At 42.1% G+C, this 27,796-nt stretch overlaps 1 protein-coding gene and 1 long non-coding RNA gene across 3 annotated transcripts in view; one reads left to right on the top strand and one right to left on the bottom strand.

The window, feature by feature from the left end:
* Positions 1-27,796, top strand: part of LOC118367104 (sodium channel protein type 2 subunit alpha-like) — a 52,863-nt gene that overhangs the window by 4,472 nt on the left and 20,595 nt on the right. Inside the window, exons 2-17 of one of the 2 annotated variants that reach the window (XM_035750147.2) lie at positions 11,630-11,943; positions 12,570-12,688; positions 14,046-14,135; positions 14,228-14,356; positions 15,608-15,699; positions 17,653-17,901; positions 18,409-18,472; positions 18,689-18,830; positions 21,429-21,623; positions 22,522-22,800; positions 23,374-23,745; positions 24,236-24,368; positions 24,486-24,724; positions 24,836-25,009; positions 25,141-25,497; positions 25,683-26,180. In XM_035750147.2, coding sequence (XP_035606040.2) covers positions 11,680-11,943; positions 12,570-12,688; positions 14,046-14,135; positions 14,228-14,356; positions 15,608-15,699; positions 17,653-17,901; positions 18,409-18,472; positions 18,689-18,830; positions 21,429-21,623; positions 22,522-22,800; positions 23,374-23,745; positions 24,236-24,368; positions 24,486-24,724; positions 24,836-25,009; positions 25,141-25,497; positions 25,683-26,180 — 3,396 coding nt within the window. In that variant the 5' untranslated portion in view covers positions 11,630-11,679. Of the gene's footprint in view, positions 1-11,629; positions 11,944-12,569; positions 12,689-14,045; positions 14,136-14,227; positions 14,357-15,401; positions 15,494-15,607; positions 15,700-17,652; positions 17,902-18,408; positions 18,473-18,688; positions 18,831-21,428; positions 21,624-22,521; positions 22,801-23,373; positions 23,746-24,235; positions 24,369-24,485; positions 24,725-24,835; positions 25,010-25,140; positions 25,498-25,682; positions 26,181-27,796 lie in introns of those variants that run through there. The other variant, XM_052493829.1, reaches the window with a different exon arrangement.
* On the bottom strand, positions 1,796-2,937 carry LOC127915108 (uncharacterized). The gene is made up of 2 exons (XR_008090214.1): positions 2,878-2,937; positions 1,796-2,609 (listed from the first exon to the last, which is right to left on the bottom strand). It is a non-coding gene; the product is annotated as an uncharacterized LOC127915108 (long non-coding RNA).

Raw genomic sequence — 27,796 nt, 5'->3', positions numbered from 1 at the left:
CTAAAAAGCTTCACTACATTGAGACTAATTTCAATTTGAGACCACTCGACCCAACTTAATGTGGGTCCATGTGAAAGCGGGGAGCCTGTTAGAATTAGTGAAACATGGAAGGGGAAGGCTGGGGTTGTCAGCCACTGAGGTCAAGGCCCCTGGTCAGGTTTTGTTATGAACAGGACAGGGCTATGCATGGTGAAAGACAGAGAAAACAAATGTGCTGTCATTTGGGGTCAGTAATGATAGAGGAGACAAATGACTCAGCCTGGTCTCATAGACTGGACCTAATATAGTAAATGTAAATCCGGGACACTGAAATTAGTACAATATGTTATGTTTGGTATAGTTACATAAGAAAGAAGGTTACTTAAGGCAGAAACTAAAGTATACCACATACGTCTTGTAACCCAAATGTTGCGTGTTTGATTCTCATCATTAACAACTTTAGCATATTAGCTAATTAGCAACTACTTAGCATGTTAGCTAACCCTTCCATTAACCCCAACCTTAAACCTTTAACCATAACCCTAGCCTAGCTAATGTTATCCACCCTGTTAATGTTATCATTAGCCACCTAGCCACCTAGCTTACGTCTAGCAACCCAAATGTTGAATGTTCGTATCTCACGATGGACAACTTTAGCATTTTAGCAACTTTGCAACTACTTAATCCTCTTTAGCTACTTTGCAACTACTTAGCATGCTAGTTAACCCTTCCCCTAACCCTAACCTTAACCATTTAACCTAACTCCTAACCTTAACCTTTACCACCTTTTACCCTAACCCCCAGCCTGGCTAACCTTAGCCACCTATCTAACATCAGCATTTGCCACCAAGCCACTTAGCTAATATCTAGCAACCCAAAGGTTGGCATTTTCGATTCTCATCACAGACAACATAGCATTTTAGCTAATTAGCAACTTTGCAGCTACTTACTACTTTTTAGCTACTTTGCAACTACTTAGCATATTAGCTAACCCTTCCCCTAACCCTAACCTTAACCCGTTAGCCTAACTGCTAACCTAAGTTAAACCCTAACCCTAACCCATATCTCTAATGTTAGCAACCAAGCAAACATTATCCACAACAAATATACATTTCATACATTTTGCAAATTCGTAACAATTTATAACTTACATATCATACTAATTGGAATGTCCCTGATTTAAATGTACTATGTTTCGTCTACCCCTGAGTCCAGGTTGAACGACTTGCCAGTTTTGTGCAGCTGGCCACCTCAAAGTCATGATGACATGTCACCAGCTTCCAGATGAAAAAAATATATTTGAATCATCTCAACAGCAGCTAATATCTCCAGTTGTCATTAGTGAGTAACACTCGTGTGCTATAGATAAATCAAATCGAATCGTATTTGTCACATGCTCAAAATAAAGACAAAAAAGCTTGTAATAGGTCCAATGGAGAGACTTGGTACGAGGATTCCAACCTGGTGTCTCATCGTATATCATTGGAAACTGTGAATTGCCTTGATTACGTTTTGATAAAGCTTAAAGGAAGTATTTTTTTCATCATGACGCATTCTCACTATACCTGTTGAAATGTGGTACACCAATAAAAGATAGAATATCATTAGATATATATATATATATATATTATACGGATATTTACATTTACTGTACCATTATATCTATGTTTTTGATTGGAGAGCAAGGTACCTACTGGGCACAAACTGGTTGAATCAAAATAGTTTCCATGTCATTTCAACAAAACAATTCAATGTAATGATTTTGAATCGATGTGGAAAACTGATAGGATTTGCAAAAAGTCATCAACGTGAAAAGGAATTTCTGGAACGTTTTTATTTTTTCAACTTTTCACCTTTAACCTAAATACAATGGCATTGTTAACATCGTTGATGATCTGATTGTATTGTATTTGTCAAACGCTTCGTAAACAACTGATGTAGACCAACTGAAATGCTTACTTATGGTCCCTTCCCAAAAATGCAGAGAAAAAAAGAAAAAAGAAAAGAAAAATAATAACACTAGGAATAAATACACAATGAGTAACGATAATGTGGCTACTGTATATACAAGCAGTACCAGTACCGAGTTGATGTGCAGTTGTACAAGGTAATTGAGATAGATATGTACAGGCAACAGGATAGATAATAAACAGTAGCAGATGTGTATGTAATGTCAAACGAGTTAATGCAAAAAGGGTCAATGCAGATAGTTAAATAGTTAACCAATAGCTACCCGGACTAACTATTTAGCAGTCTTATGGCTTTGGGCTAGACACTTTTCAGGGTCCTGTTGGTTCCAGACTTGGTGCATCCGTACCACTTACTGTGCGGTAGCAGAGAGAACAGTCTATGACTTGGGTGGCAATTTTTAGGGGCTTCCTCTGACATCCCCTGGTATAGAGGTCCTGGATGGCAGGGAGCTCAGCCCCAGTGTTGTACTGGGCCTTATGCACTACCCTCTGTAGTGCCTTGTTGAAACGGAGTTTGGTAGTCTCTAATGTGTGGATAGGCCACTGGGAGTAAACAGATACCGGTCTGCACTCTGGTCAAAGAGTGATGACAGACACAGAAGCCCAGTCTAAGAGTAATGATGAAACAGAGTATTCATGTGGTCTGTGTACAGAGGGAAACTGGATAAAAGAAAGAGAAAATTACTACAATTTAAATCCAATAAACATTAATGTCAGCAATCTCCATACACAATTTACAGCAAGACATAAATAACACACCATAATTCCTCTTAGGATAATTAACATTCAAATTAATCGCATAACTGTACAAAATGGTAAGACAACTGGTGATGAAAGTTACACCTCTACATACACATTTATTTTATTTACATTGAACAATAGCAACAGGAATATTATAAAAATGAATAAAGTATTTGTTCTGACTTACATTTGGTCAAAAACTGATAAATATTCCTGCAAAAATGTGAATGGTCTGATCACCACCAAAGCCAACTCTCAGTTCCATTTGTATACTAACAATTGGTTGCCATGGTGAATAATCCAATAATAATTGGTAGGACACATGAAAGGAAACATGAAATACTGGCAGAGCAATAACATTTCCTTTTAGATCTAAATAAACTTAGAGGATTCTAAATTCAAATCTAACTGGCTTTAATACATTTGTGGTCAGATGCCAAGCAGTTGCCATACCAAGCGATGATGCAGACAGTGAAGATGCTCCAAATGGTGCATCTGTAGAACTGTTTGAGGATCCATTCCAAATCTTTTCAGCCTCCTGAGGGGAAAGAGTCATTGTTGTGCCCTCTTCACATCATTCCTTAGTGATGTGGACACCAAGGAACTTGAAGCTCTCGACCCGCTCCACCACAGCCCCATCAATGTGAATGGGGGCATGCTCGGCCTTCCGCTGTTTCCTGTAGTCCATGATCAGCTCCTTTTGTCTTTCTGAGGTTAAGGGAGAGGTTATCGTCCTGGCACCACACAGCCAGGTCAATGACCTCCTCCCTATAGGGAACTAAGCACGCACCTCTGAGGGGCCCCTGTGCTGAGGGTCAGCATGGTGGATGTGTTGTCGCCTACCCTCCACCTGGGGGTGGCTCATCAGGAAGTCCAGGATCCAGTTTCAGAGGGAGGTGTTCAGTCATAGGGTCCTGAGCTTAGTGATGAGCTTGGAGGGCACTATGCTGTTGAACACTGAGCTATTGTCAATGAACAGCATTCTCATGCAAATGCTCCTCTTGTCCATGTTGGAGAGGGCAGTGTGGAGTGCAATAGAGATTGCGTCATCTGTGGATGTGTTGGGGTGCTGTGCGAATTGTGTGTGTGTCCAGGGTGTCTGAGAAGATTGTGTTGATGTGAGCCATGACCAGACTTTCAAAGCATTTCATGGCAACAGGGCAATAGTCATTTAGAAAGGTTATCTTGGCGTTCTTGGGCACAGGGACTATGGTGGTCTGATTGAACATTTTACATATTACAGACTGGGTCAGGTGGAGGTTGAAAATATTAGTATAGACACTTGCCAGCTGGTCAGCGAATGCTCTGATTACACCTCCTGGTAATCCCTCTGGCCTGCGGCCTTGTGAATATTAACCTGAAGAGCGAAATCACACAGTTATGCATGGTTCAGTGTTGCTTTTCTCGAAAGAGCGCATAGAAGGAATTTGGCTCATCAAATAGGCTCAGGTCACTGTGCAGCTCACGGCTGGTTTCCCTTTGTAATCAGTAATAGAGCAGCCACATCTGACGAGTGTCTGAGCTGACTTAGTAGGATTTGATCTTAGTCCAGTAATTGATGTTTTGACTGTTTGATGGCACGTCGGAGGTAATAGCGGAATTTATGATAAGCGTTGGGATTAGTTTCCCTCTCCTTGAAAGCAGCAGCTCTAGCCTTTAGCTCAGTGCGGATGTTGCCTATAATCCATGGCTTCTGGTTGGGATATGTATGTACGGACACTGTGGGGACGTCGCTTTGATGCACTTATTAATTAAGCTATTTATTGATGTGGTAAACTCCTCAATGTTATCGGATGAATCCCGGAACTTATTCCAGTGAAACGGTCCTGTAGCTTAGCAAAATGGTGCCGGGGGAGATGGCTGCCGTTTTACGGTCTCCTAACCAATTGTGCTATTATGTGGGTTTTTTTTGCGATATTTGTCAATTATTTTGTACATAATGTTTCTGCAACCGTATCTTACGGAAGAAAAGAGCTTCTGGATATCAGGACAGCGATCACTCACCTCGGATTAGACAAAGATTTCTTCAACAACATCAACAACAATCAGGACTCACACGATATTCTCCAAACACCCCACAGAGCAGACATCCCAATTATTCGCAAAAGGAAGCGACTCAGAGGAAGAAGAGCCGGATGCCTTGTCCGGACCCGCAGAAGACAACTAGGACAGCTGCCGTTACCATCAATATTAATCGCCAATGTGCAATCATTGGACAATAAACTAGACGAGGTAAGATCACGAATATCCTACCAACGGGACATAAAAAATTGCAATATCCTATGCTTCACGGAATCGTGTTTGAATGACGACATGGATATTCAGCTAGCGCGATACACACTGACACGGCAGGATAGAACAGCACACTCTGGTAAGATGAGGGGGGGGCGATCTGTGCATATTTGTAAACAGCTGGTGCACGAAACCTAAGGAAGTCTCTAGATTTTGCTCGCCTGAAGTAGAGTATATTGTGATAAATTGCAGGCCACACTACTTGCCTAGAGAGTTCTCAGCTATACTTTTCGTGGCTGTTTATTTACCACTATAGACAGATACTGGCACTAAGACCGCACTCAGTCAGCTATATAAGGAAATAAGCAAACAGGACTTCACTCACCCAGAGGCGGCGCTCCTAGTGGCCGGAGACTTTAATGCAGGGAAACTTAAACCAGTTCTACCAAATCTTTATCAATAAGTGCATTGAGGACGTCGTCCCCAAAGTGACTGTACGTACATACCCCAACCAGAAGCCATTGATTACAGGCAACATTCGCACTCAGCAAAAGGGTAGAGCTGCCGCTTTCATGGTGCGGGACTGTTGAATTTATTATGGATTTATTATGGATAAATGAATAAACAATATCCCCATTTTAAATAGAATTGTGTCTAGGTAAACTTAAACTCTGTATGTTTAATAGACAATATGAGTTCATAAGAAGAAATTGTGTGACAGGAGAAATGAGTAATAAAACCATTCCAACTGGGCAGGAACAAATGGGTTGTGGACTGTGTAAACACATAAGGTCGTTAGCCTATGGTTGACCCAACCTGAAACTTAGCTCTGGGGTTTTTAGATTAGGCAGTGAGTGCATTCCTAGGGTTTCTGTTAATTAAACCTGTCAGTTCAGTGGTGATCGATAATGTTGAGGGGTCAAAAGTTATCTGGGAGTGTGTTAGTAAGTTAGAATGAACTTTTCACCTTACTTTGTCCTGTCGAGAGGGGGGTTCTGTTAAGACAGTAAAATGACGTCACGATCTGTATTTAAACTGATGCATGTGTTTTGAGTGGTAGCGCGCTCTGAGAATAAATTCTATTACCTATTATTTAAAGACTGGTCTGCATCTATTTTATGCAAACAAGAAATCTTGCAAATTCTCATAAAATAGATGAAGGGCTTTCAATTGATGAAAGCACATTGGCATAATTAAATTATACTAACAGGGACTTTAACCCAAAAGCTTACAAGAAATCCCGCTATGCCCTGAGACGAACCATCAAACAGGCAAAGCGTCAATACAGCGCTAAGATTGAATCATACTACAACGGCTCCAATGCTCGTCGGATGTGTCAGGGCTTGCAAACTATTACAGACTACAAAGGGAAGCACAGCCGCGAGCTGCCCAGTGACACGAGCCTACCAGACGAGCTAAATCACTTCTATGCTCGCTTCGAGGTAAGCAACACTGAGGCATGCATGAGAGCATCAGCTGTTCCGGACAACTGTGTGATCACGCTCTTCATAGCCCATGTGAGTAAGACCTTTAACCTCTCTAGGTTATGTGGGACGCTAGCGTCCCACCTGGCCAACATCCAATGAGGTTGCAGAGCGCCAAATTCAAATACAGAAATACTCATTATAAAAATTCAGAAAACAAAACATATTTTACATAGGTTTAAAGATGAACGTCTTGTGAATCCAATCACGGTGTCAGATTTTAAAAATGTTTTATGGCGAAAGCATACCTTACGATTATTTGAGAACATAGCCCAGCAGACAAATCATTACAAACAGTAACCAGCCATGTAGAAGAGTTACACAAGTCAGAAATAGAGATGAAATTAATCCCTTGATGATCTTCATATGGTGGCACTCAGAAGACATTCATTTACTCAATAAATGTTCCTTTTGTTCGAAAAAAGTGTCTTTATATCCAAAAACCTCAGTTTTGTTTGCACATTTTTTTCAGTAATCCACAGGCTCAAAAGCAGTCAAAACAGGCAGACAAAAAAAATCCAAATTATATCTGTAAAGTTCATAGAAACATGTCAAATTATATTTATATTCAATCCTCAGGTTGTTTTTAGCCTAAATGATCTATAATATGCAACCGGACAATAACGTTGTCAATATAAAAGGTAAACAAGAAAGGCACTCTCTCGGGATTGCCCATGAAAATGCCCTGTGACACGGTAGTGTCCACTCATTCAGACTGGTATTACTCCGTCATTTATCAGAATACAAGCCTGAAACAATTTCTAAAGACTGTTGACATCCAGTGGAAGGCATAGGAACTGCAATTTGAGTCCTAAGTCAACGGATACTGTAATGACATTGAATAGAAAAAGGCTCAGGTCACTGTGCAGCTCAAGAAAAAAAACGACTTCCTGAATGGATGGTTATCAGGTTTTCGCCTGCCAAATCAGTTCTGTTATACTCACAGACACTATTTTAACACTTTTGGAAACTTTAGAGTGTTTTCTATCCAAATCTATGTTTTCTATCCAGTCATATGCATATCATATCTTCTGGGCCCGAGTAGCAAGACGTTTAATTTGGGCATGCTTTTCATCCAAAATTTTGAATGCTGACCCCTACCTTAGAAAAGTTAAACAGGTCAACATACACAAGGCTGCGGGGCCAGACGGATTACCAGGACGTGTGCTCCGGGCATGTGCTGACCAACTGGCAGGTGTCTTCACTGACATTTTCATGTCTCTGATTGAGTCTGTAATACCAACATGCTTCAAGCAGACCACCATAGTCCCTGTGCCCAAGAACACAAAGGCAACCTGCCTAAATGACTACAGACCCGTAGCACTCACGTCCGTAGCCATGAAGTGCTTTGAAAGGCTGGTAATGGCTCACATCAACACCATTATCCCAGAAACTAGACCCACTCCAATTTGCATACCGTCCAAACAGATCCACAGAGGATGCAATCTCTATTGCACTCCACACTGGCCTTTCCCACCTGGACAAAAGGAACACCTATGTGAGAATGCTGTTCATTGATTACAGCTCAGCGTTCAACACCATAGTACCCTCAAAGCTCATCACCAAGCTAAGGAACCTGGGACTAAACACCTCCCTCTGCAACTGGATCCTGGACTTCCTGACAGGCCGCCCCCAGGTGGTGAGGGTAGGTAACAACACATCTGCCACGCTGATCCTCAACACTGGAGCTCCCCAGGGGTGCGTGCTCAGTCCCCTCCTGTACTCCCTGTTCAACCACGACTGCATGGCCAGGCACGACTCCAACACCATCATTAAGTTTGCTGACGACACAACAGTGGTAGGCCTGATCACCGACAAAGACGAGACAGCCTATAGGGAGGAGGTCAGAGACCTGGCCGGGTGGTGCCAGAATAACAACCTATCCCTCAACGTAACCAAGACTAAGGAGATGATTGTGGACTACAGGAAAAGGAGCACCGAGCACGTCCCCATTCTCATCGACGGGGTTGTAGTGGAGCAGGTTGAGAGCTTCAAATTCCTTGGTGTCCACATCAACAACAAATATGATTGGTCCAAACACACCAAGACAGTCGTGAAGAGGGCACGACAAAGCCTATTCCCCCTCAGGAAACTTAAAGGATTTGGCATGGGTCCTGAGATCCTCAAAAGGTTCTACAGCTGCAACATTGAGAGCATCCTGAGTGGTTGCATCACTCCTGGTACGGCAATTGCTCGGCCTCCGACCGCAATCCACTTCAGAGGTGCGTACAGCCCAGTACATCACTGGGGCTAAGCTGCCTGCCATCCAGCATCTCTACACCAGGCGGTGTCAGAGGAAGGCCCTAAAAAATTGTCAAAGACCCAAGCCACCCCAGTCATAGACTGTTCTCTCTACTACCGCATGGCAACCGGTACCGAAGTGCCAAGTCTAGGACAAAAAGGCGTCTCAACAGTTATTACCCCCAAGCCATAAGACTCTTGAACAGGTAACCAAATGGTTACCCAGACTATTTGCATTGTGTGCCCCCCCAACCCCTCTTTTATGCTGCTGCTACTCTCTGTTTATCTTATATGCATAGTCACTTTAACTATGCATTCATGTACATACTACCTCAATTGGGCCGACCAACCAGTGCTCCCGTACATTGGCTAACCGGGCTATCTGCATTGTGTCCCACCACCCCCCAACCCCTCTTTTATGCTGCTGCTACTCTCTGTTCATCATATATGCATAATCACTTTAACCAGACCCACATGTACATACTACCTCAATAAGCCTGACTAAGAGGTGTCTGTATATAGCCTTGCTACTCTTTTTTCAAATGTCTTTTTACTGTTGTTTTATTTCTTTACTTACCTTCACACACACACATACCTTTTTTTCGCACCATTGGTTAGAGCCTGTAAGTAAGCATTTCTGCTCATTGAGTGCAGTCTTAGTGCCAGCACCGGATTGTTGTGGTAAATAGATAGCTACAATATAGATGAAAACTCTCTTTGTAAATAGTATGGTCTGCAGTTTATCATGAGGTATTCTAACTCAGGCAAGCAAAACCTTGAGACTTCCTTAATATTAGAGATCACACACTAGCTATTGTTAGCAAAGAGACACACGCCTCCCCCTTAACCTTACCTGAAGCTGCCGTTCACTCTTGACAAAGCACTCTTGACCATGTCCTTGTTCTTCAGGTCCCGTTGATAGGATAGTGATTGTACGTTCACCTATAGAACAGAGGGTAGAGGCATTTCATTTACTCACCGACGTAGTCTCATCAGGGAGCCCACTCTTTTGCCTCTCTTGCACCGTCTCTTTCTGTTTTGAGTCCCGGGGATTAGGGACTGGTACGGAATGAGCAGGTACATCCAACAGCTGCTGACTTGTTGAAGTAGAAATCTTCATCCAAATCTTATGCCCAGACGCTGTTTTCGGACATAGAAAATGAAAATATTGGCTATATTAGATAGATTTGTCACCCCTCAAGGCTTGAATATGAAATCTATGCTTTATTTTGTTTTACAATATAAAATATTTAATTCTGAATAATTGGTTCTATTATTCAGGAAGCAGGTGTCAGCTGTTCATTGCACTATTTTCATAACTGCTGCTACTTGTGCATGTGCTCTGCTCCTTCAGTGCATGCACTCAGGTGTGTAACCACAAGCAATATGCATGCCATGACTATGTCCTAATGAAACTGTTGTGAAACTCTTTATTCAACTGTTGCGAATATATATATTTTCCTATCCCATTTGGAAGATGTACTGTATAGAATAGAGTAGTCTGAATGTTTTCAAAATGTATTTTTGTCCTTTTGGTAACTATAGTATAAAGTTTGGCTTTGGCTTTGGCTTTGAGGTCAATTTGTCATATGCAGTAAGGCCAACAATAGGATGAATTTTAAATAAGCTAATGTGGCTGAATTTCGTACACAGTTACCACTGGCAAATTCTGTACAGAAAAACTTTTACTGGAAAGCCATTTCTTGATGACTTTTTCCATTTAATGAAGGAAAATTATATGCGCCGACTAGCCATTAAATTGATTAGAAGATGTGTGAGTTGCATACAGTAGTAATGGCGATCATAGGCACTTATGAGTTCATTCCAAATTCAGGGTCAATTTGTGCACAGCTGGCTAAAGAGTCAAACTAGTCCATCACAGCTGTGACAATAAAGGTATTTCTAGTATAATGTATTTATTTGCTTTTCAAATCATTAATAGTCACAACCCACAACACCACCACTCACATGAAGAATATGGGGAGATATGATAATTTGCCATGCCAGAGCACAAAGACACCTCAAACAGAGGTTACAACAACTGCTTTAGTTTCACTAAATCCCTTGGTGGGTTTTACTATGTTGACATATTGACGTGATTTATGTTAAATCCAATCCAGCATTGAACAGTGTGTTAGTGATTGATTTCTTGAATCCGACAAGACAAACAATGTGTTTTATTGCACTGTAAAGCCAATGACAAAGTGATAAAGCAGATGTGACAGATGCAGAAGAAGCAGTAGTAAAGGGATGCTTGATATCGCCATCGCAGTGTCCCTGTGCATCATGTTACTACTCTCTGAGTCGATTTGGAAACTCAGCCTCTCCCTCTGTCTCGTCCCTACTCTTTACACTGTGACATTTTATAGTGGAAACTTTGGGCTCTGGACGAGACCATGCCTCCTAGCTGTTGTCTGTGTGATTGGCTCTGGAACAGAGAGTAATGGGTTAAACTAGAAGCCGCATCTGATGCGGAATCCCTCCGTTTAATCCCATGTACTGTATTATAATGTCACATCTGACTGAGTTTTCCCCAGGTAGTTGCTGTGGATTGAAGAGCATGGGCAGGTCTCTCTAGACTTTTTAGGACCAGCTACTTGTCCTCTGTGGGATCTGTCCACAGCCAGATCTCCCCTCCACTCATTGGGTTGTTTTCTTTAGAAAAAGTGAAGTGATAGGTGTGAAGAATAGACTGTGAAGTACCTCATATTGATGGTTTGGCCGCCAAAGAGTGGCATGGAAAGCATTTTTGTTTTCCTTCTCACTGGTACCTGTGTGATATTGGATGGTTGTAAGTGTAAGATTATAATGGAATCATATTGTCCAAGTCAGTGTGTTAGGCACTTATAAAGGTTGCACATTTCCTGCAACAGAAATATTTTTTCAGATTGAATGTAGTTTTTAGGATATCATTGCCTCAGTAGTCGACGCTCAGTCACTACACTTGCCTCTTACTGGAGTTTCTCCCTCTTGTTTCTTCAGCTCTTTCTAATGCAGGAGGCTAGCCGTTCACTCTGAAAGTGCAGGATGAAATGATGGAACAGCAGCTTGTACCGCCAGGACCAGACAGCTTCCGCCCGTTTTGTCGTGAGTCCCTCGATGCCATCGAGAGGCGGATCGCTGACGAGAACGCCAAGAAGTCCAAGGCGAAGCCCAACAACGATGACGACGACGGGCCTAAGCCCAGCAGTGACCTGGAGGCTGGCAAATCACTGCCATTCATATATGGGGACATTCCCAAAGGATTGGTGTCTACACCACTGGAGGACTTGGACACCTTCTACAGCAATCAGAAAGTGAGTGGGATTGGTCATCCCAAAGAGCTGGGCTTTGAAACCAAGGAGAGGATGTTTGGATGAGTTGTGAAGGGTTAAGGCAGTATTGGAAAGCATTTGGATCCATGTCATATTTTGAGCAGAGTGTTTATGTTTATGCAAACTAGTACTGTCTATCCTGTCATGTGTATTCTGTGCAGTGAGATATCTCTATGTCAGGCAATGTGATTACCCAGAGTTGCAGTATCTCTGTTGTCAGATCCAAGTTCAGTTATTATGTAGGACAAATTGATGAAGCACACTGTTATCCATCCAGAAATTTTGTATCCAAGGTGACAGAAAAGCTATGATTGATAGGGCTCCCTTCTGACAATTTCAGGGGAGACATATCACAACACCACAGAGTACCACTGTGCTCTACAACGTGTGTTATAGCAATAACAGAAGCTGGTGTTGTGTTGTCCTTCTTTTTGTGAATAATTTCCATCACTCATAAGTGACCAGGAATATGTGTTGACACTCTCTCTCTCTCTCTCTCTCTCTCTCTCTCTCTCTCTCTCTCTCTCTCTCTCTCCCCTCTCTCTCTCTCTCTCTCTCTCTCTCTCTCTCTCTCTCTCTCTCTCTCTCTCTCTCTCTCTTTCTCACAGACCTTTATAGTGTTGAACCGAGGGAAGGCCATCTTCCGCTTCAACGCCACTCCTGCATTGTATGTCTTAAACCCCTTCAACCCTCTTAGAAGAATATCAATTAAGGTTTTGGTACACTCATATCCTTCGATTAGAAAAGGATTAACCACATTTCATGTTTTTGAGGTCAAATAAATATGTGTCCTATATCGCATGTCTGTATCTTGTTTGTACAGATAATGATTTAAGCATTAAGGCCCGGGGGGTATATGGCCAATATACCACGGCTAAGGGTTGTTCTTATACACAACGCAAAGTGGAGTGCCTGGACACAGCCCTTAGCCGTGGTATATTGGCCATATACCACAAACTCCTGAGCTGCCTTATTGCTATGATAAACTGGTTACCAGCGTAATTAGAGCAGTCAAAATATACCCGTGTTATAGGGTCTTATATAGCATGGCTGTCAGTCAATCAGCATTCAGGGATCGAACCACCCAGTTTATAATGCACTTTATACAACGCGTGGGTCTAATCCTGAATGCTGATTGGTTGAAACCACATTCCAGCCAGTGTCTATTCCACAACTTACCACCGGCTAAATCTATGACATTAAAATGCCTGTTAACTGCGCAATTCACTGTCCCATCAGCCCAGCCAAGCAATTTATAAACTTGATCTCCACTATAAAAAGCATCTAGACATTATCACATTTCTCACATTTCTTTTAGACTAACATTTCATTTTCAACAATGGAGATTTGTATAAATCTTGCTGGCTGTCTCTCCAACATTTGTAACATTGTTTCAATATGCAAATTAGATCTCTAGCTGTCCCATAGTAATGAACATGTCAAAGAAATATCAATAGAAAACAGGTAAAACAAAACAAAGTGCAGCTAATTTGCTGAATTTCCTTCTTCAGTTTGAAGTGATTGTGTTAGCTGTGTTGTTGGCTAGCTGACCTAGCTCCTCTGAACAACAGTGTCCTGACGAGTGAGCCCATTTTCTATGCCAGGCGAAATCGTGCCTCATTAGCTCATTGTTATGGATGTATCCAAATAAATGTATCCAGACAACAGCTTAAACAAGCGCAAATGCAGCTACTTTGCTGTTATTCTGGCTGCACTTTTTGTGCAAGGGATAAGAACGTTGCCAGCCAGTATTTGTAATAGCACATTTCGAACGAATGACTGAACAACTGGGTAGCGTCCATAGATAGTGAACAAAAAGACTGAAAATGCATCAAAATAAAATGTTCAACAAAAATATGTCAATCGTTATTTGAATATGTTGGTAACCCGTTGTATAAAAGTGATAAGGCCCTCGAAGGCGGTGGCACAATATATCCTCCAAACACAGGCTTCTCGGGCATTATCTCCTAGTTGTGAGAGGTGTACGTTTTATGCCAGAGTCAAGTGTTGTATTGCATGATATGTGTAATGAATATTGAATCAATAGGTCTGGACAGTTCCGTTTCCTTGACAATTGCCTCCACATTGTTCAGCATGGTAATCATGTTGACTATCCTTACCAACTGTGCGTTTATGACCCTGAGTCAGCCCCCAGACTGGACAAAGAATGTCGAGTAAGTCATCGTCTTACCCCGAAATCGACACTCTTCCACAATACACACACAGTAATCTATGTAGACTAAACAGTCCTCTTTGTTTCCAACAGGTACACATTCACTGGAATCTATACATTTGAATCTCTTATAAAAATTCTGGCAAGGGGCTTCTGTGTCGGGAAGTTTACCTTTCTCCGAGACCCATGGAACTGGTTGGATTTCTGTGTTATTGTCATGGCGTAAGTATTCTCTCATTTTCCTGTTATGATCAGTAATAGGAGTCGTCTGTAGCTTTAATAAGGACTATTATTAGCTTCTGATATTATTACTTACCTACAGTGTGTAACTATTGGCAACACTGTCCACCGGGGTTCCCCAATAGGCAGCCCGCGATCCAAATTCAGCACGCGGGTTATTTTATTTGGCCCCTAAGGTATATATTTTTTGTTTATAATTTTCGTTGTTGGACATAAAAGACTGTAAAATCACCCGAAAATCAACCCAAAAGTGATTTAAATGTAGGAAATCTGTTCCAAAGTATTCCCAAGCATAAATAGAGAGGCATATGTGAATTGTATCCCAATGTAATCAAGGTTTGAAATTATTCGTTTTTTGTCAGATACTAAATATGTTCGTAATTCTTGCGGTGAATTTGCAGTATACAAATGATTTATAACTTTGTCCTGGCCCCCCGACCATCCGCTCAAGGAAAAATTGGCCCAGGCTGAATGTAATTGGGGACCCCTGCTGTACAGTCACTAATGTTCACTATATAAAATTCTCACAACAAACCCACTTCTACACGGCTAGTAATTTTGCCTACATGTATTTCTACTAACACCTACCAGACTTCACTACGGTTTGTTTTTGCTGCTTGAGGCAGATGAGTTACAACAAGTACAGGGCGAATGTCGATTTAGATTACAACATCGATTCTGTTTGTTGTTCAGGGGCAACATGCCACCTTGGTTTATTCTTTGTGTTGTTAGTGCATTCATTGTTGGTGACTTACACAAGAGAACAGTTGTATTGCAATACTGCGTTAGGATGGTTGCAAGTTCCTGTATGTACAAAACCATGATGAATATTGAGGCACTCATACTGCTCAGACTAACGTGAACTTTGATAGTGTTAATCCTTGTTAATTGTCCTCAGACTCCTCACACCTATTGTCTATCCCACCTTGTAATGGTGTTTGAGGGGTTTAAGGCCCTTGCCATGTAACATGAATGTCTTTTTTCCTGAACTACACAAGCTCTATTGTAATTGTGAATTTTCCTGCAGGTATGTAACAGAGTTTGTAAACCTAGGCAATGTTTCAGCTCTTCGCACTTTCAGAGTACTAAGAGCTTTGAAAACTATTTCAGTTATCCCAGGTAAGGAGTGCCTGCTGCCAGTTGTCAGCCAGCCCCTTCCTTGTGTCATGTTTCCTCCGACTGCTCTCTGTTGTCCTGTCATGGCGTCTGTTTGTGTCCTACCCCTTATTACAGATATGTCACAGAGTTTGTGGACCTGGGCAATGTCTCAGCACTGAGAACGTTCAGGGTTCTCCGAGCTTTGAAAACTATATCGGTCATCCCAGGTGAGAGCAAGGTTAAGGGTTAAGGTTTAGGGGCCAAAGGGTGGTAATGTACTACTCACTCCATCAAAGTTTAAGGGTCACTTCACCTTTACGTTTTTATTTAGGTCTGATGGTTTGCCTCTCATGTTGTAATGTGGCCAGTAAAATCAGTAATCTGAAGCAGTTCCTTGAAATGGAAAGGATTCCCTGCTTTTAGACCTACTATTTTATTTCTTAATTTGTTTATTTCTCCAGAACAGACTTGGGGGTTTAGTGGATTTTGTTTGCATGAGACTGTTTACATCCAGCTTGTGTAATTGCGTTTCTGGTGCTGTCCAGCTCTCCTCTCCTTCCTTTGCTGTTTGGGATGGTTGCTTGTCATTGTCCTCCCTGACTGGGGTGTCTGCCTTCATTCAACTGCTCCCGACTGTGCTGTTGGTCTAGTAAGGGTGTGTCATATGTCAGAGCTAATCGTGATGCATGTCCACCCCCACAGACATGCATGCTTTTGTTATTGTACTCTGAGACATGTTTTCTGATCCAAGCTCTTAGTAAGGTTTATAGCACACTGGCATATCTACAGTACAGCATACATACAGTGCATTTGGAAAGTATTCAGACCCCTTGACTGTTTTTGCTTTGCCATTATGGGGTATTGTGCGTAGATTGATGAGTTTTTTATTTGTATTTAATCCATTTTAGAATAAGGCTGCAACGTAACAACATGTGAAAAAAGGAAAGGGGTCTGAATACTCTCCGGATGCACAGTATGTCAATTGTGGCGAGAACTGCCTGGACATTATAACAACTATGAGTAGGCATATTGGTTTTTATAATCACCTGTAGAGCACTAAAGAACTTTATTTTTAGCTACATTGTCATTTATGGATGTGTGCTATAAACATATTACTGGGATTTTGATCTTAGACGGAAAAGACGATGTGCTTATAATGGCTCATATAACTCTAGTGGAGAAAAGAACATGGGATAACTAGGGTTGCAAAGATATCGGTAATTTACCAAAGTTGCCAGAATCTTCAGTAATTTGGGTAATTAACAGAAAATCCACTGCAATATATCGTACATTTGGTCATTCATAATTTAATAACTTAAAAAAAAAAACACATATAGTATTCATTTGGTATGTATGTGTCCGTATTGTCTGAGTTTCTAGTAGATAGACCATATGGTTTTAAAGAAAATTGCCTAATTAATGAAAAAAAGCATCTAATCAACAATGGCATTATTTTCATTTAACTCTGCAATTATTCCAGATATTGTCTTTTCTTCACAACTGCCATCAGTTTGACGCCAAAACGTTGATAACAAATACATATTGACCTAGTAAAATAAATATAAAGTTGGCAAAAAATATATAAAGTATATTATGCTGAAATGCTAATATTAAACACCAATAGTATTCACTAAGTTGACAGTTTATATTTAAGATAATGTTTAACAGCTTTGTTGTTTTATATTTTTAAATCATCTTATTTAATGATGTCATATATTTTACATGTGATAAGGCCACACAGAGGTCAGAGATAATTACAGACATATCCCCAAAGGGCCACTAGATGTCTTGAAATAAATGATGTCTAGATGTCTTGAAATAATTATAATAAATTAATGATACCAAAATTCTGGTAGTTTACTGGTAAACTTTGAACGTTTCCAGTAATATACCCTCCCTTTGCAACCCTAGGGGTAACAGATGAAACCTCATCCTCGTGGTGTACGACCCATCGAGACAGTCGAATTGGACCGCACTGTCAGCGTTCCAATCTCTGACAATTATATGAGCAGCTGCTTTTGGACATATCCACACATTTGTTTTTTTTTAAACATATGAAGCAACAGACATGCTGTTTCATGCTGTGATGTTTACATTGTGTACAAATGAAGGTGTCTTCTTTGCATACACTGTATAAGACTCCTATGCGAATAACAGTGAGGTTCTGTCGTGTCCTGCAGGCCTGAAGACCATTGTGGGAGCGCTGATCCAGTCAGTGAAGAAACTGTCAGACGTGATGATCCTCACTGTATTCTGCCTAAGTGTCTTTGCCCTAGTAGGCCTGCAGCTGTTCATGGGGAATTTAAGAAACAAATGTTTAAGGATCCCTCTTAACTCAACCAACCTCTTTGATGATTCAGTCGACTTTAATGGGACGGACCTCAACAAGACCAGCTCGTTCAACTGGACCTATTACACGAATGATCCCAGTAAGCATGTTTCTTTGGCTTCAGACAGTCAATGGAGGGTTAGTGATGCTACAAGCCTCAGACTACAGTGTGTGAGTCACAGCTCATTGCTAGCAGCCAAACGAGCAGATCCTGGCTAAAGAGCGTAATGTAAAATGACAGGAATGGCTGAGGGGTTTGTAAGAGCTTCTGGTGGGAAGTAGTTTGGCGGTTCATCATAACACTGCCTGTTGGTGGATGATACTAGTGGAACGTTTAGCTTGTCAACACGGAGGGTATTGAGTCATCACCCAAGTGGGGAAAATGGCAGTGGCACCCTGATGGCCATAACACTAGGACCTGGGCAACTATGGGGTAAGAGGGGAGAAAATAGATTGAGCATTTTTAACGACCAGAGAAAGTGCTTTTTTTGTGAATAAAGCTTTGAACTGTTCTCTAGTTACAATGCTGTGTGAAGGTATTGAGGATGGAAATCATTTATTCTTTTTGCAGTTGGCGAAAGATTGATTTTGTCTCTTTTTCCTGTAGAAAATTATTACTACCTCCCAGGTAAAAAAGATGCTTTGCTTTGTGGAAATGGCAGTGGTGCCGGGTAAGATCGAGCCCACATTACTGTCTTTGTATCTGATCGTCAGGATGCATTATTAATTGTGCTTGTGTGCGTGGTTTGCTTATGCATGCGAATGTGTGCGTGTGTGCTTGTCCTCGTGCATGTCTTTGTGCTTTAACATCAAAATAGACTTATTGTGAAAACCAGATATTGTGAAAGCAGAGATAGGGATTATGATTGGCTTGTTGTTTGTTGTAGGCTGTGCCCAGAGGGATTCTGGTGCATCAAAGCGGGCCGGAACCCAGATTACGGCTACACCAGTTTTGACACGTTCAGCTGGGCCTTCCTGTCTCTGTTCAGACTGATGACTCAGGACTACTGGGAGAACCTCTACCAGCAGGTCTGTCTCATAGAGATGTACTAGAGAGCTCATCTCCTGTCTTTGCAATGGCCACTTTTGTGACAGCATGGGCAGCACCTTTGAGGAATATCTACATTTTAAAGTAGTCCATTTCTGTCTCTTCTACTTTGAGTGTACTGGCAGTTTTTAAATAGACTGATAATGTGCATAACACCCCCTACTTTGCTGGAGTGTATAATCTAATCAGGAACCGTATAAAACCAAGGTTGGTGATTAACTTCTTATGGCTGCCATCCCGTTAACGGGATAATTGTCATCAACAACCGCTGAATTGCATAGCGCCACATTCAAATAATATTACTAAAAATATTTATATTCATGAAATCACAAGTGCAATATAGCGAAACACAGCTTAGCCTTTTGTTTATCCACCTGTCGTTTCAGATTTTGAAAATATGCTTTACAGCGAAAGCAATCCAAGTGTTTGTGTACGGTAATCGATCACTCGACAAAACATTATGTACACCTAGCATCAAGTAGCTTGGGCACGAAAATCAGAAAAGCAATCAAATGAATTGTTTACCTTTGATGATCTTTGCGAGACTCCCAGTTACACAATAAATGTTCCTTTTGTTCCATAAAGATGATTTTTATATCCAAAATACCTCCTTTTGTTTGGTGCGTTATGTTCAGAAATCCACAGGAAAGAGCGGTCATGACAACGCAGACAAATTCCAAATAGTTTCTGTAATGTCCACATTACAGAAACAGTTGTTTTTAAAATATATAATTGATAATATATCAACCGCAACTGTATTTTTCTGTAGGAGAGGGATATGCAATGGCTGCCCAAACTCTGTTGCACGAGCAAAACTCATGCGAACACCTGACGCGATGTTATCTTTCTGACTCATTTTTCAAAATAAAATCCTGAAACTATGTCTGAAGACTGTCGACACCTTGAGGAAGCGATAGGAAAAGGAATCTGGTTGATATCCCTTTAAATGGAGCAAAGGCAGGCTATGGAACATGGAGTTTTCAAAATAGAAGCCACTTCCTGGTTTGATTTTCCTCGGGGTTTCGCCTGCAATATCAGTTCTGTAATACTCACAGACAATATTTTGACAGTTTTGGAAACTTTAGAGTGTTTTCTATCCAATATTACTAATAATATGCATACAGTGCCTTGCGAAAGTATTCGGCCCCCTTGAACTTTGCGACCTTTTGCCACATTTCAGGCTTCAAGCATAAAGATATAAAACTGTATTTTTCGTGAAGAATCAAAAACAAGTGGGACACAATCATGAAGTGGAACGACATTTATTGGATATTTCAAACTTTTTTAACAAATCAAAAACTGAAAAATTGGGCTTGCAAAATTATTTAGCCCCTTTACTTTCAGTGCAGCAAACTCTCTCCAGAAGTTCAGTGAGGATCTCTGAATGATCCAATGTTGACCTAAATGACTAATGATGATAAATACAATCCACCTGTGTGTAATCAAGTCTCTGTATGAATGCACCTGCACTGTGATAGTCTCAGAGGTCCGTTAAAAGCGCAGAGAGCATCATGAAGAAAGACCTGAGACTGGGACGGAGATTTGTCTTCCAACAAGACAATGATCCAAAACATAAAGCAAAATCTACAATGGAATGGTTCAAAAATAAACATATCCAGGTGTTAGAAAGGCCTAGTCAAAGTCCAGACCTGAATCCAATCGAGAATCTGTGGAAAGAACTGAAAACTGCTGTTCACAAATGCTCTCCATCCAACCTCACTGAGCTCGAGCTGTTTTGCAAGGAGGAATGGGAAAAAAATTCAGTCTCTCGATGTGCAAAACTGATAGAGACATACCCCAAGCGACTTACAGCTGTAATCGCAGCAAAAGGTGGCGCTACAAAGTATTAACTTAAGGGGGCTGAATAATTTTGCACGCCCAATTTTTCAGTTTTTGATTTGTTAAAAAAGTTTGAAATATCCAATAAATGTCGTTCCACTTCATGATTGTGTCCCACTTGTTGTTGATTCTTCACAAAAAAAATACAGTTTTATTTCTTTATGTTTGAAGCCTGAAATGTGGCAAAAGGTCGCAAAGTTCAAGGGGGCCGAATACTTTTGCAAGGCACTGTATATTAGCAACTGAGACTGAGAAGCTGGCCGTTTACTCTGGGCACCTTTTCATCCAAGCTACTCAATACTGCCCCTGCAGCCATAAGAAGTTGACTTCCACCTGCAGGTATGGAATGTTTTCCACCAAATTGACTACTTCAAAATGTTGAAAGCCCTCAATGGTAGCCTGGTGGAACCAGCCTGATTGCCATTCTATTTACAGAATGGTGAACACAGCGATCAGGCTGGTTCCACAAGGCTACCTCTATGGTGCTGCTCTGGCTAAAACAGGTTTTGGGCCCAGGCTTTGGGCCCTCTATGAAACTCTATGGTTTGTCTGCTTCATGCCATATGATATTGGAGGCTTTTTATTTTTAACATGTGGAAGGAACTCCTTGTGTTGTCATTGGACAGACCTATTTGAGCCAGCTTCTGTGCTCTGACAGTATATGTAGCGAATCTCTTGGGTATCGCTGAGAGATAGAGATGTGTTATAAGCGGTGTTGTTCCACACTGTCGCTCTTTCAGACCCTGAGGGCTGCTGGGAAGCCATACATGATCTTCTTTGTGTTGGTCATCTTCCTGGGCTCCTTCTATCTTATCAACCTAATCCTGGCTGTGGTTGCCATGGCCTACGACGAGCAGAACCAGGCCACTATTGAGGAGGCTCAGCAGAAGGAGGAGGAGTTTCAGAAGCTGAAGAGACAACAGGAGGACGCACAGGTACAAGATGTCAGTCACGCCCTGAACATAGAGAGCCATTGTTTCTCTATGGTGAAGAAGGTCAGGGTGTGACTGGGGGTGATCTAGTTTATATATTTTCTATGTTGGTGATTTGTATGATTCCCAGTTAGAGGCAGCTGGTAATCATTGTCTCTAATTGGGGATCATATTGAAGTAGCTGTTTTTCCCACCTGTGTTTGTGGGATATTATTTTGTGTTGTGTGCGTGTGCATGTGCACCACTTAGTCACGTTTCGTTGTTTCTTTATTGTTTTGTTTTGCTTAAGTTTCACTTAGAAATAAAGATGTGGAACTCAACCTCCGCTGCGCCTTGGTCCGATAATTATTCCAGCGAACATGACAATGTCACCGATATAAATCCCATCATAAATTGGGTGGTTCAAGCCCTGAATGCTGATTGGCTGAAAGCCATGGTATATCAGATTCTATACCACAGGTGTGACAAACATTGTATTTTTACTCTTATAATAACTTTTCGTAACCAGCTTATAATAGCAATAAGGCACCTTGGGTTTGTCATATATGGCCAATATACCACGGCTAAGGGCTATATCAAGGCACTCTGCGTTGCGTCGTGCGTAAGAACAGCCCTATAGTCATAGTATATTGGCCATATACCACACCTCCTCTGGCCTTATTACATAATTATAGCACACCCATTTCAACAACCTTGGAATGTCTTTAACAGTCAAACGTTTTAAATCATTGTTAGTGTTATCTTATTTTGTTAGTGTTATCTTATTGTTATCTTATTTTTACCATGACCTGAAAATGCCCTGCATAAGCTTCCAATATTTTTCTGTCATTTCTGATGTGCTGCTGCTGAGTCTTGTGTTGCCCTTGACGACAGTGGTTTCTCTGTGTTGATTGGCTTACAGGCGGCGGCAGCGGTGACAGCAGGTGAGAGTGGGGAGTTCAGTGAGAGAGGGGAGCTCACTGACACCTCCTCCGAGACCTCCAAACTCAGTTCCAAGAGTGCCAAAGAGAGACGCAACAGGCGCAAGAAGAAAAAGCAGAGAGAAGAGGAGGAGAGAGGGGACAATGACAAGTTTCACAGGTCTGAGTCTGAGGGCAGTATGCAAAAGAGTCGTTTCCGCTTCTCCATAGATGCCTCCAACCTGCTCAACTACGACAGGAGATGTTCCACACCACACCAGGTCAGGCTCCTCTTCTTTTTTAACCTGCTCCTTTCCCCTATCTTTACCTTTCGCAATCAAAACGTTGTGTGTTCGCTGTATTGCTGTAATGTTGTGCATGCTGCACACTCCTTAGTGAGTCTACCCCTGATTGTCGTACGGATTACTTGCATCATCATCAACATTAAGTTCTATTTGTTTTCTTTTTGATACATTTTATCCTCATCCTCATCATAATCATCATCATTATTTTCATCATCATTATCAATATCATCGTACGCTATCCTCTCCATTTTCAGCAGCACCATCATCTCTCAATTCCAAATGTTCCTTATCATCATAATCCCTATCATCATCAGCAGAAGCAGCAGCATTGTGCTTATCATCATAATCATCATTGTCCTCTTCCTCATGCTCTTGCACATTTCCTTTGATATTATCCCTGAGGTCATCCTCGAGATAATCAACATCATTGCGTCATCTTCATCACAATCATCATCATCTGCAGGACCCGCTCTTCGATCTTAAATTACTGCACTTCTCAACGCATGCTTATATCAGTGATAGGCACTGAGGAATGTCTTTCTCTCCCAGTCCTTCCTGAGTATCCGTGGACCCCTGTTCTCATCCAGACGAAACAGCCAGGCAAGCCTCTTCAGCTTCCGGGACCGAGCGCAAGACATGGGCTCGGAGAACGACTTTGCAGACGACGAGAACAGTACTTTCGAGGACAACGACAGTCGCCGGGGATCTCTGTTTGTCCCCCGGCGGAGCGACCGGCGCTCCAGCAACCTCAGCCAGAACAGCATGTCGTCACATGTCCTGTTGCCTGCCAATGGGAAGAAGCACAGCTCCGTGGACTGCAATGGGGTGGTGTCCCTGGTGGGCAGGGCTTCACTTCCCACATCACCTGAGGGACTCCTTCTGCCAGAGGTGACAGTAGATAAAGCCTCTACCGATGACAACGTAAGGAAGTTTGGTTTAGCCTGGATGACCTAGACCAGCTCTGTGCGGTCTCCAACCTGCCGAGCCTCTACTGTGGTTCTGCTGTGGTGTTCTAGTGTGTCTATTGTTGCATTCCCTTCTCTCCCTTTCTGACTGCACGTGTTTTCCTTGGTCTTATACGGTATAGACGACATGTACACACTGAAAGATAACGTGTTTAAACAAATGAAATAGAAGGCAGTCTAAACAGATCTAGTTTTCATATAGATTGTCATGTATTCCACATATGTACGAACCTATTTCAGTATTGCTATTGATGTGTTTGCAAATACAGTATTTTGGGGGGGTTTAACAGATAAAGTTAAGCGATTATTAAGCCTCTTGAACATGGCCATCTTTGGTGGTAACTTTGTGCCAACTGCTGATGCAATTGGTTTGTGTTGACTTATCAATTGGAAGATGCTTCCAAACAATGCAACTTCATGTAACAGATGAATCTATGTACGTCCAGGGCAACACTACGGAGCCAGAGTACAGAAAGGCCCGATGTGAATCGTACCAGGCCTCTATGAACTTCCTGGAGGACCCAGGGGCCAGGCAGAGGGCCTTCAGTGTAGCTAGTGTTATAACTAACACTATGGAAGGTGTGTATGACTATACCATGCCCTAGACACCCCCTAAAACAAATAGCATGAATAGACTAAATGAGGACACATTCATAAAACACATGTTTTCGGTTATTTCTCCTCTATATGTATCAGAACTTGAAGAGTCGAGACAGGAATGCCCTCCTTGCTGGTACAAGTTTGCCAACACCTTCCTCATCTGGGACTGTTGCCCGGCATGGCTGAGGATCAAGAAGACAGTCAAGATGATCGTGATGGACCCGTTTGTAGACCTGACTATCACCATATGTATTGTTCTGAACACAGTGTTCATGGCTATGGAGCACCACTCAATGTCTGGGGATTTCAAAAAAATGCTTTCTGTGGGAAACCTGGTACGCAGTCACGTCAATTGTTTTTTGCCATATCGCTTTGAATCGGCCATTTTGGAATCGCCATGACATGTTAATTACTGTTGTCACTGTTTTGTGTGTTGTTTTACTCAGGTGTTCACAGGTATCTTCACAGCTGAGATGTGTTTCAAGATTATTGCTTTGGATCCTTACTGTTATTTTAAGGAAGGCTGGAATATATTTGATGGTATCATTGTCAGTTTGAGCTTGATGGAGATTGGCTTGGCCAACGTGTCTGGAATGTCTGTCCTCAGATCATTCCGATTGGTAAGAGCAACGATACTACAGCACAGCATCCAATATGCTGCAGTTTCAGTCAATAATCACTGGTAAAAAGTAAAATGTCAACGTATTGGAATAGCAATGAATATTAATCCTATTCTTATCTTTGTATGCAGCTGAGAGTGTTCAAACTGGCCAAGTCTTGGCCCACACTGAACATGCTGATCAAGATCATTGGTAACTCAGTGGGGGCTCTGGGTAACCTCACCCTGGTCCTGGCCATCATCGTCTTCATCTTCGCGGTGGTGGGCATGCAGCTGTTTGGGAAGAACTACAGAGACTGTGTGTGTAAGATCTCTACAGACTGCACACTGCCCCGCTGGCACATGCATGACTTCTTCCACTCCTTCCTGATTGTGTTCCGGGTGCTGTGTGGGGAGTGGATCGAGACCATGTGGGACTGTATGGAGGTGGCTGGCCAGAGCATGTGTCTCATCGTCTTCATGATGGTCATGGTCATCGGGAACCTGGTGGTAGGTTTACAGCTCTATACTGTATCTGTACTACTGTTAATCCATTGTACGTTTTTATCAATTACAGTAACTTTGAAACATTATGTATGTGTGTGTGTGTGTGTGTGTGTGTGTGTGTGTGTGTGTGTGTGTGTGTGTGTGTGTGTGTGTGTGTGTGTGTGTGTGTGTGTGTGTGTGTGTGGCAGGTCCTGAATCTGTTCCTGGCCCTGCTGCTGAGCTCGTTCAGTGCTGATAACCTGGCGGCCACGGATGATGACAGCGAGATGAACAATCTGACGGTGGCCATAGGCCGCATCCACCAGGGCATCGCCTTTGTCAAGGCCTCGGTGTGCCGCTCCTTCCACAGCATCTGTCTGAGGAAAAAGAAGGGGAGCCTGAACGAGGACAAGCCCCTGGATGACCTCCACAGAACCAACTACAACTCCAACCACACCACTGTGGAGATCATGAAAGACCCTGAATACGTGAAGGATGACAATGGCACCACCGGTGGGGTAGGCATGGGAGTGGGTAGCAATGCAGCAGGGAAGTACATAGTCAACGACAACACTGACTACATGCAGTTCATCCACAACCCCAGTCTGACCGTCACGGTGCCCATCGCTGTGGGGGAGTCGGACTTTGAAAACCTCAACACTGAGGACTTCAGCAGCGATTCCTCGGACATAGAGGGAAGCAAAGAGGTGAGCATGTTCGCTTCGTTTGGACTGGCATAATTCTATGTGGAAGTAGTACACAGTCTGAGATTCTTGTACCTAGTTTGAAATCAACTGTTGATCTAGGTTTACAATTTGAAAAAAAGACAGTGACTTTATGAGCTGAAAAAAGATAGTGATATTATGCAAATATCTGCTTGTTTGCTCTTGTTTGTCCACATTGTCTAACACAATTACATTAGAATGACTCATTAGAGACCATTTCACTTTTTCCAAGTGATGCAGTGTCTGAAAATGGAGACAGCCAGAGCCAGGTGGTGCTCAAATATTATCATGTAATATTGTGTGTTTGGCACATTAGAGCTTAGGAAGCGGGAATTGCTGGCCTTTCACTCGCTGTTCACTGGGCGGTGTCAATCAGTTGCAGGTTATGGACGCAGAACCGCCGCGTATGTCAGAGAGTTCCCCAAAATGATGCGCAATGATGAAAATACTGTCATTATGTTTTCATCCAGGGAACAATAACATGTAGTTCCTCCAGTTCCCTCATCACAGTTTTAGATCATGTACTGGATTGACGTCAATGAGAGATATGCAAGTCGGGGGTCATTTCACAGACCTCATGTTAAGCTTGGGCCATTAGTGATTACTACGTTTCTGTACGTCTCCCGATGTCTCATCGATCTATGGCTTCTGATTTTATGGGCTGACAGAATAGAGCGAGAGGCAAATAGAATAGGAACGATGGATGAAGACCGATTCAGATATTGGCTGTGGTGTGGTCCACTGCGGATGCATCTTTTGCTTAAGATAAGTAGGATCTTCCATTGCAGTGGTCATGCTGGTGCACTTAACCCATGGTACATGGCAAGCAAAGCATGCGCATGTGACATTATGGATCCTCTGGAGTCCCTGTATACCATGACCCTTTAACGAGGAGAAGCTAGAGAGACAGGAAAATACTAGTCTTCAAATTACATTATGTGCCATTTAAGTCTAAGTGCTCTGCAGCTACATCCTCCTCTTTAGGGAGCTTTATTGCCTTGTGTTGTAGTAGATAGGCCCATTCATCTCTCTCTCTGTCTCTCTCTCTCTCTCTCTCTCTCTCTCTCTCTCTCTCTCTCTCTCTCTCTCTCTCTCTCTCTCTATGTCTCTCTCTCTCTCTCTCTCTCTCTCTCTCTCTCTCTCTCTCTCTCTCTCTCTCTCTCTCTCTGAATATGGTATAAACTGAGAGCCTACTGTGAATTAGTATCTATGGTAACATTGTAGTCAGACAATCATAAAATGTCACTGTTACGGTGGTATTTAGCTGATGTTGTTGTACTCTGCTGTTCATGTTGTTATGGTGCTGTAATTACTATTTATCATTTTTATCATTTAACAATGATGACTTTTGTAAATTTGGTGAGACTGTATCTTCTACACCAAGTGTATTTTCTGAGAGGTTAATATGTGACTAACATGCTTTGCTCCCAGACAAGGTAGCATGTGGCACAGTAACTTACCACACTTAACCCCATTTGTTATTGCAGCTGTTTCACAGACGCTCTCACGGTTTTCAATGAGAGGAGACTTACTTGTAAGACCACTTTATTGTCCATAACACTAACCATGGAGGTTGCCTATTCCATTTACCAACAAAA

This window comes from Oncorhynchus keta, chromosome 34, assembly GCF_023373465.1.
Source record: "Oncorhynchus keta strain PuntledgeMale-10-30-2019 chromosome 34, Oket_V2, whole genome shotgun sequence".
NCBI classification, from domain to species: Eukaryota; Metazoa; Chordata; class Actinopteri; order Salmoniformes; family Salmonidae; genus Oncorhynchus; species Oncorhynchus keta.
This window is presented reverse-complemented; position numbering and strand designations above follow the sequence as displayed.